At 32.6% G+C, this 10,254-nt stretch overlaps 1 protein-coding gene across 2 annotated transcripts; it reads right to left on the minus strand.

The window, feature by feature from the left end:
- Positions 1–5,949: 5,949 nt before the first annotated feature.
- LOC11442802 (LEAF RUST 10 DISEASE-RESISTANCE LOCUS RECEPTOR-LIKE PROTEIN KINASE-like 1.2) lies at positions 5,950–9,939 on the minus strand. Of its 2 annotated transcripts, XM_003619172.4 has the most exons (4): positions 9,010–9,938; positions 7,722–7,754; positions 7,372–7,617; positions 5,950–7,076 (listed from the first exon to the last, which is right to left on the minus strand). In XM_003619172.4, the coding sequence occupies exons 1-4, from the start codon at positions 9,827–9,829 to the stop codon at positions 6,151–6,153; spliced, it is 2,025 nt and encodes a 674-aa protein (XP_003619220.3). In that variant the 5' UTR covers positions 9,830–9,938; the 3' UTR covers positions 5,950–6,150. The 2 variants fall into 2 exon arrangements, with proteins under 2 accessions (XP_003619220.3, XP_024641124.2); XM_024785356.2 differs by lacking the exons at positions 7,372–7,617; positions 7,722–7,754 and having other exon boundaries at positions 9,010–9,939.
- Positions 9,940–10,254: the final 315 nt, after the last annotated feature.

A 10,254-nucleotide genomic window follows, 5' to 3' on the forward strand; every position in this document is an offset into this window, starting at 1 on the left:
CAGAATCACAATAAGCGGTAATTTGCAAAGATTTGTCCATAGAGAGGAAAATACCTTTCCCTGCATGTCCTTTTAAGTAATGAATGACTCGTAGAGCAACATTCCAATGTGCTTCTTCAGGACTTTGCATAAATTGAGCTAACGTATGAACATCATAACAAAGTTCTGGACGAGTAATGGTGAGGTAAATTAAACGACCGATCGCGACAAATCGTCTATAATGATCTGGATGATCAAGGTTGAGACTTGTATCAAGAGCTAATTGGTGATTTTGTTCCATGGGAAAATCCCAAGGTTTTGCACCAAGTAAACCAGATTCCGAGATGATATCCAGTGCATATTTCCGTTGAGACAGAAACAAACCATCAGGCCGACGAGAAATCTCAAGACCAAGAAAATATTTCAATACTCCCAAATTTTTCTTGTGAAAGCAAGTGCTAAGACAAGCTTTGAAATGAGCAATTGATGCCGAGTCATTACCTGCAATGATCAAGTCATCAACGTACACAAGTATGTTAAGAACAATACCATGTCGCTCAAGAGAGAACAATGAGTAATCAACATAGGAATAAACAAATCCAAATGACTTTAAGGCAGAAACAAGCTTAGAGAACCAGTTACGAGGGGCTTGACGAAGTCCGTATAAAGATTTCCTCAATCTGTAGACCTTCCCATGAGAAACATCTGAAAACCCCAGAGGAAGATTCATATATACTTCTTCATCAAGGTCTCCATGTAGGAAAGCATTGTGAACATCCATTTGATGGAGTTCCCAATCACGAATAACAACCAATGCAAGAAAAACACGAACCGATACCATTTTTGCAACCGGAGCAAATGTCTCAAAAAAACCAATACCAACAACTTGATTGTTGCCAATAATAACAAGATGTGCTTTGTGTCGTTCAATAGTACCATTGTAACAGCTTGATTTTCGTTAGATTTATTTTAATTAATTTTTATGTGTTTATATATGCTTGTATGTGATTAATTGCCTCTGTGTGTATTTTGGTTGGGATTAGTGGAATTCGGTGTTAGAAGGGTATTTTAGTCATTTTAAACTTAGGGGTATTTTGGTCTTTGTGTTAATAAGGGTAAATTCGTAATTTCACTGTGAAGATTGTTTTTAGTGTTTTAAGCGAGGGCCATTACTTTTACTAGGTTACTAGTGTGTTGTGGTAATTAGTTAAGAGTCGGTAACTATTCATTATTTTTTTAACTTTAAGTGAGTAGAAATTTTGTGAGTTAGTTAATGAGGACTTTGACCCCATTAAGACATTTTAAGGGTACGCCCAATTGTGTAGAGCCTGTGTGAACTCTAGTCTTTAGAGAAAATAAGGTTTCACATTCATTTTATAACTTTTGAGAGAGGTAAAGAGAGAAAGAGCTAGAGGAAGAGAAAAAGGGTTAGAAGAGAAGAGCTTGAAGATCAAGAAGGGGGTAGAGATTCAAGGAGTTAAATTGAAACTAAGGTTAGGTTTGTGCTCAATTGAGGTAAGGGGGATAGTGTTCTATCATAATCTTGTAGTTATAATATCTTTTCTACTTATATTCAAAAGTGGTTATTTGTGAAAAGTTATTAATTGTGAATTTAATTAGTGAAATTCATGCTGTTATGTTGATGCAATGTTTAGGTATGTGAATTTGAGGATAATTAAGTTGTTGATGTTGAATTTACATGCTAGTGATATATATATAATTGTTGTTGTTGGATTGTTGATGAATTCACTAATCTCATGTGGAATATCTTTCTGGAGAAATTAGATTGACTGCTATAAGACTTACGATGTTTAATAAAATGTGTTTATGAGAAAATATACATTTATCGGATTTATTTTTCATTGTGGAATTGTTGTCACTTGAAAAATTATTCAAGTAGACCTGTATAATAAATCCACACAGAGTTATATTTTCTCAATGTGGGGATTTGTCGCTTAAAATTTATCTAAGTAGACCCGATGACATATATCAAAAAGTTAATTTGACAATATATGATATATTGTTTAAAAGTGGATAAACCATTGTATTCAAATAATACAATGACGTTAATTAGATATGAATCCAATGAGAATAAATTTATAAGTAAATTTATCTTATTGATAAATATGTTGTCGCTTAGTAGACAACTAAGCAGACCTGTATGCATTTATTATGAAGAACAAGTTTATAATTGTTAACTTGGTAAATATGAGATTAATTGAGTGAGAGATGTCTTAGTCAATATTCTTTGATGAAAGAAATTTTTGTCTTCATCAATGTGTGTGAAGTACGTACTAATAAAGCCTCTGGGATGAAATAAAATTGTGAGCATCGAGGGGATTGAGACTTAAGCCAATCGAAATTGACATGTGATAGGAACCCAACCTTTGTGATTGGAGATCCCATGAAGAAGGTTCAATGTGGTAAGAACAAGTCACATGTTAGTTCTGCTAGCGCAAAATTTAATCTTGTCTCCTTCCTATGGTGTATTTGAGCAAGTGCTAGACACTACAATATTGAGAGGATAAGCTATAATGCTTTCAACAATTTTCATATCCCTTATGAGTGGTGTATGACTTGCAACATACACTTGATGAAATTGCCTATATGGGTGTCAAGTGGAGCCGCTTGCATGAGACCGTGGCGGGTCTCTAGAGCACTCATGAAGACCAGACACGCGCTTGGCCTATTCGCGCACAATCGCGTAACAGCAACAATTATTGTAAATATTGCTGATATTTCAAAAGTTCAAATATAAATATTACTCAGAATAAGTGAAAAATAATTTTAGTTGAAAATCATAAATTAATTGTGAAATTTTTATTACTAGAATTTTACTCAAATTAATTATTTTGACCGGTTCTATATATACAATAACAACCCATTCCTTTATTCTCTCCATGAGTCATTAAAGAAAATACATGTTTTTATTTAGTTGTCCTTGACTTTCTCTTAAACGTGCTTAACCTACTAGTATCCCTATTTTTATGCTATGAATGGGTTTCAAAGAAGATGATATTTATGCTAAAAAGTATGATTTATTTTTATAAGGACTAAAAATAAAACTGCAGATATTTATAGGAACCAAAAATTTAATTAACCCTAATATTAGTGATTAAAAATTGTTATTACACATGATTTGATTATTGATAGCTCTCATATGTTATTAACTGTTTAGAAGATATTTTAGATTGATTAGTCATTGAACATTCTTTCATCGTGATGTATCCAAATAAGTGTTTTTTTGTGTCCTGTTGTGGCATTGGAGTTATGTTTGATAAACTAATAATAAACGTTGATATAAGGTAAATTAGTAGTATATTTAAATTTGACTTTTTCATATTCCAAGGTAAATAAACGTAAAAAACATAATTAGTAGTATATTCAAATTTGAAGTACACCCTCCGGTCACTATTATAAGCAAAAACATAATTTTAGATTCATTCATTAAATGATGTATATCGTCTTTATTATAGACCACATACATCATTTAATGAATGAATCTAAAATATTGATTTTTGCTTATAATAATGACCGTAGAGTGTATTTATGAACAATTTTTTTTCTCTCAATGGGTGCTTAGAATTAGGGACAGAGAGAGTATTATGTTTTTTGAGGGAACATAGGGGGTATTATGTTGTTAGCCGTAATCCTATTTAATTCAAATATTCGTATGTTTTCTATTATTGTCTTTTGCGTTAAAAATTTAATTATAATACAAAATTATGCCTCAATTAATCAAATTAACTAACCCTTTAATAAACATCCCCACCAAAAAATTCAATAAGTAAAAATATGAAATTAACTTTTTGCTTAAAGGGTTCGTGAAGCAAAGATTTTCCTGGGAACATATACACAAGAAAATCATATGCGCAACAAAATCATTTACTTAAATTGACAATAACACCCTTTACGTAAATTGTTTGCAAAATCATTTAAGTTATTAAAGATCAACTTTAAAGATTAAAATATACTATTCTAATGGGTCAACCTGCCAAAAAATCTGTGCCATTCAAAATGTTCTTTCTAAATCCAATGGCTCACAACCAATTTACAAACCAAAAAAAAAAAAAAAATGTAGTCTCTTATGGTAGAAGACCCATTAAAGTCGCCTACCGTAGCCACAGCTATACTCCACGTTTATCATAGTGGAACGGTCATGTTGTTGGCTTGTATATATGTTGCTTTGATCAGTATGTAATAAAAAGAAAAAATGTGAAAATTGAACCTGCACATAGCATACATTTATACACTCCCTCACTTCATATTTATCTATACACAAATTAATTTCCCTCATTCAAAATATTGAGTTTCTGGGTTACATCTCCTCATATCTTTAAGATAAAGTTGAGTTGTTCTGTCACCTCCGGTTATGATTTATAACAGGATATGCGCTTATGAGGCGGATATAATCCTCAAGGAAAGTGACTATGTCACGTCTAGGTTACTTAACAGTGTGTTGTTTTGCAGGTTTCCTATAAATTAGATTTGTGAAGATTTCGATGGAGCGGCAACCAGATTCGATAAGTTCCTTTACTTTATTTCACTTCATTACTGGTCTTAATTATCTGTTATCCCATTTCTTTTAATTTCTTATGATAGTTCCTCATCTAATTTTACAACACCAAATTCACATGAATATGATGTAATATAAAGGACATTATGTAAGGTTAAGGATGAAGAAATAACAATATATATATCTGCAAATTGAAGCAAAAACATAAGAACCATTTGGTAAAGACACGAGAACAGGAATGATATTTTTGTGAGAAGTAAAAGATGTAAAGGTTAAAGTGTTTACCATTTCTGCTAGACAAATAAGAATTCAGGACAAATGGAGAGGTAGTGATGGAGTTTACTGTGTGTGTGGATTTTGACTGTTGAAGCAAAACACGAATACTTTGAACCTCTTCTCGAGTAAAACGAAATAAGTATTATGAAGATGTCTCTCGAGATGAACCAATATTAGAAGAAGAAGAAGACCTCCCTTACCATTGAAATTTCCTTGATAAGAATTTACCTGTAAGGCTCTTGAAGTTTCAGATGAATCAGTTATGTTGTAAAATTACCAAAGAAAAGGCTTTGTCAATGTCAGAGAGGTGACTCATTGTCATAATCTGAGATTTCTAGTTTAATTTTGAAGCGACAAATCTTTGCAAATGAAATTTAAATCTTTTCTTTTGAACAGTGATTCCTTAAACATTTGGAAACTTTAACCAATGTCATTACTAAAGTTTTAGTAAATTTCACTCTCCTTCCATGAGAAATTATTCATATTACACTACACAAATGCATTTCAAGTACATTACCTTTCAATGCAACATGATAAAGATTGCGCGGAGAATCTGAAACGATAGTCATGGTGATTTCCATGCCATTTCCAGATTTTTCAACCTATTTAATAACAACCAGTAACGAACGCACATAAAAAGAAACGATAAAAACCAAGACAATACTTGATTAAATTAATCTCTTAATCCTCACAGCCTTGTATGTATAATGATCATCCAATGCTTAGGAAACTGACAGTGCTTACTGTTACATTTTCTAAATGAAATATACCTCAAACCAAAAATTACCTACACCATGATAACAATGTAGATCCAAAGAGATCATTAATTAATTACCCTCAACCATGCACTTATTATACTCCCATCAATATTGGCAACATATAGTGGACAACTAACTTTTTTGTCAACATTAATAAATTTTCAGACATTGGTCATTCATATTTAAACTCATATAACTAACTTGTTTCTTATTAATCAAAGGTTCAATAGGTGTTAATTACTTCTTTTCGTTTTCTTTGTAGATCCCTTTTGTTACCAACATTTTATTTGGAAGTTCTTACTGCCAACCTAGCAAGTCGGACAATCGTTTTATGCAGCATTTTCAAGTGTATTGTAAGACATGGCCATAGATTGTTTCCCAAAGGTGAATGTTATAGTAAGGATTGAAGAAAATCAGAGATTAAACGTTTCGGATATAAGAAATACGACTGATACCATAACATGCATAAGCAAAATTGAGAGAAAACAACATCGTTCAATTCTCATTTCCCTATTATTTGTACAGTTAGCAAAATCGCAACTTCTTTAAAGTAACAATTTTTTTAATTAACTGGTTGTAGTTAAAAATTAACTAAACTATTTAATTACTGTTTCTAATACTCTATCCACTAGCACTTGGTGCTGTATAATAGCTCACATCATTTGAATCAGGTGATATTGGGCGTGGATCATAATTGCACAACACAACGTCGTGATGAGAGTTTGAAATGTTTGCTGTTTCACGTTGGCTTTCATTCGCACCAGCACCCTGAATATCTTGCAAAGTTTTCAAGACTTCATCCATGCATGGTCTCATATCTTTGGAACTTTGTAGACACCGAAATGCTAACTCAGCCACGTCATTTATCATTTCCTTTACCTTGGAATCTGAGTCATAACCGAGGGTAGGATCCACAAGCTCATGCAAAGCTTGATTTTGAATTTTGTTCATAGCCATGGTGGACAGATTGATATCATCCCTATGCCTTGTCATATCCACAGCAGGCAAAGATGATATCAACTCGATCATCACTACTCCGAAGCTGTAGACATCGCTTTTATGAGTAAGCTGATAGAACTGATTGTACTCGGGATCTACATAACCCGCAGTTCCTAGTGGAGCTGTTGAAACGTGACTATGATCAATTGGAAAAAGGCGCGAGAGTCCAAAATCTGCTACTTTGACACGAAAATTGGTGTCAAGAAGAATATTATTGGTTTTTATATCTCTGTGAATGATGTCAGAAATATGAAGATATCTCAATGCACTTGCCGTCTCCACAGCAATATTCATTCTAATATGCCAAGAGAGTTTTCCATCTTTTGCTTGATTACCATGAAGATGATCAGCTACAGCTCCATTAGAAACATACTCGTAGGCAAGCAGAAGTTCGCGGCTGTGGTTTGACGTGCATCCATATAGCGACACAAGATTTGGGTGGACTAATCTAGCCAGGATTTCAACTTCATTCATGAATTGCTGAACTCTTCTATAACTGTTCTCATGTAACCTCTTTACAGCAACACTACGCCCATCCTTCAATTTTCCTAGACAAGAAACATCATATGGTAAAAAAAATTGTTAGGATCATTGAAAATGCAAAAATTCCATTAAATACAATAAACAAACCAGATGTAATTCCCTGTAATTGGAATTTCCTACAGTCACTATAGTCAGTTTATTTATAAGTTTTTTGATATAAATCTGGTGGCTCAAATATTAAATTTGGTTAATTGAAAACTAGGAATCTTGACCGTTCGATCAATGGCTAAGATCACTGGCAGCAATGATTACTAACTAAAAGGAATCCATTTCAATTATGAAAAATATGATAGTTTTTACCAAAATACACTGTTCCAAAGCCCCCTTTTCCCAGTCCATTCGATGGATCAAAGTGGTTTGTGGCTTCTTCAAGCTCACTATAAGTAAAAAGTTGCACCCCAAAGTGTTGACTTCCCCACTCAAGATCCGTTGAAGACGAAACATAAGGGAGGCTGTGAGACTTTAAGTATGATTTAGTCTTTCGGCGCTGATAGAAATATATGGCACTGATCACTACAAATGATCCTAACACACCTGAAGCAACGCCTAAAAAAGAACATATGTACGAAATTGAAATCAGAAAATTTTGATAATAAAGTATATACACGGAAAAAGTTATGAAAACTATGAAGGAAAATTGTATTTATTACCAACAACGAGTTTCCTCTTCCAATTTATTGTAACTGCAAGAATTAGTTATGAAAGCAAATATGAGTTAGCATTGTTCTAATTTGAGAAGAGTATTCTACTTGTGTATAACAAATATAGACATGTATATTTATGAACTTTCACCAAAGGCTTGGAAAAGAAAGTAAGCACTTGCTTATATAGTATATGGCTTAAATGCACCAAAAATTACATGACATTAATTTTGACCAAATAAAATTACATTTGACACTAACAATAGCCAATAAAAAAATCATACTAGGCCACTAGGTTAGTAAGCAAAGGAAGTATGAAGGAGTTTTAAGCTGAATATTTGAGATTTAAACTCTGAAAACTAGTCATACTATATTCATTTTCTCTTTCAAGTTTTTGATAAGACTTGTTTATGTCCTGAGAGTTTTTGATGTTTTCTTTTTGCAAATTGATAAAGAACTTATTACATTTATTATTTATTCCTTGTGTTAGAATAGTAAATTTAATTCTAAAGTTGATAGATAAATAAACGCACAAGAACACAATGATTATTGCTCACATAATTTACTCAATCGTATCTATATCTCGGACAGCCAAGTTTATGCTGCAGGCTTCTATGATGCAATGCATATGGATAGGGTGATACTTGTTTAAATAGTACAGTTCAGATTACAAATTAAATGGGTGGATGACTTTAATTTGTGAAAGGATTTTGAAATAAACTGTATGATTGTGATTTGTGAAAGACGTGTATGTATGAGCATGAATATTTTGTAGTAAAATGAAGACTTTCTTGCACATATGCATACAAATCAAATACAACAACTCCTTTGACAAATCAATTCCCCAATATACCCTTTAGTTATTGCTATTCATTGACTTCCTTCCATTCCTTTTTCCTTGACTGAGTGAGTCAATGAAAATCATAACAATCACAAACATTATAATCATAATTAAATGTATATGTGGATCGGCAGCAACCATTTTTTTTTTTTTCTCTCATAAGCTTAACACAATTGATAGTGACAATGCATAAAATATGTAAGGTCCAGAGTTCAAACTCTGCCACCACAAAAAAAAAAAAAAAAATTGCTTCAATTTTCAATCAACTAAACTCTAGTTAAATCTACTTGTTTTCTACTGAGATAGATGATTAATTGATGTCCTAAATTTGTTCCAAAACAATAACAAAATCCTATTTTTTAAAATTTGTCTTCAGTATTTAATAGCTGGCAAAACAAAGACTAGAAGATGCAAATAAAAATGTCATGAGAAGAGGTAAAGAGAGAAAAGACATACTTTTTTCATCAGAAGAAAGATCTGTGGAAGAAGCAATAGATGCATCAGTTAAATTATCATAATAGCATAACCCAATATGATTATCAATAGAATCGCTCAAACAATCTCCTCCTTCACTTCCAAGGCAGCTTAAACATTCTTCATTCACATTATACGTCACCTCGAACCCATCATTTAATACTCTTTCAAGTTTACCACGCTCAAAATAATCCGCCTCCAGAAGAAAATATGATCCTACCGGCACTTTGATATGTTTCTGACATCTCAGAGACGGATCTTCTTCAAACAACTTATCTTCTTCAAACAACTTATCTTCATTTCCGACATAGCCAAAAGAAGGATAGTGAGATCCACAAACAGAATTTTCTGCTAAATCTTGAGAGATAGTGGAAGTACAATTGTAGTATATGGAAAGGTTTTTAACATTTTGGGGATATTGAAACAAAGGTGGAAACAAATAAGTATCATTAAATTTAGGAGAACATAGATTTTGATCAAGGTCTGTTCTTTTGAGTTTGATGATGTGGTCTTTGCTGTTTATATCAAGTACTGTGAAATTTTGTGAGGATAAGAGAATGGTGGTGGTGTTGTTGTTGTGGCAGTTAAGGTAAAAAGGGTTGCCAGCCCCACATTGAAAAGGACGATTTTGTCCCCAAAATGGATAAGAGATGTTGGAAATATTTCCACAGTTGTAGGAGCTCATGATGTGTTTACAACTTGAAAAATTGTGAACTGGTTGAGGTTGAGAGTGGGAAGTGGTTATTAAGAAGAAGAAAGAGATATGTGTAATTATGAGCAAAATAGGAAAATGATTATCCATTATGTTGGGAACAAGGAACAAGAGAAAGAAGAACAAGAGGTTAAGGATGATGGAACATAGAGGTTTGGTTAAATTATACTATCATTGCAATAGAGTCAACATGAAAAGTCATCCACAAAATTAACTATCCCTTTTCCTTTTCATTTCCTTTTCTTTTATTAAAATTAAAATTAAGACAGACCCACCACCATATACAGATGTTGAAAAATGTTAGGGTCCCAGAGCTTTGTGAATTTACATTAGAATTTAGGCTTAAATATGTGTTTAGTCCCGTAAATATGGTTCATTTGAATTTTCGCTCTTATACTTACTAATCTTTCCAAAATTACTTTGCAATTACAAAACATTTGAGTTTTAGTTGCTGAGTCAAATTAAACAGTGACATGTCAAAGATTAGCTTCAGTGAATCAAACTCCTTGAGACAT

This window comes from Medicago truncatula, chromosome 6 (assembly GCF_003473485.1).
Source record: "Medicago truncatula cultivar Jemalong A17 chromosome 6, MtrunA17r5.0-ANR, whole genome shotgun sequence".
NCBI classification, from domain to species: Eukaryota; Viridiplantae; Streptophyta; class Magnoliopsida; order Fabales; family Fabaceae; genus Medicago; species Medicago truncatula.

Coding starts and splice junctions, on each gene's coding strand:
- LOC11442802 (XM_003619172.4), bottom strand. CDS start 9,829: ATGGATAATCATTTTCCTATTTTGCTCATAATTACACATATCTCTTTC. Junction 7,618..7,721: donor GAAGAGGAAACTCGTTGTTG/GTAATAAATACA, acceptor GTTCTTTTTTAG/GCGTTGCTTCAGGTGTGTTA. Junction 7,077..7,371: donor CTTTGGAACAGTGTATTTTG/GTAAAAACTATC, acceptor TTTCTTGTCTAG/GAAAATTGAAGGATGGGCGT.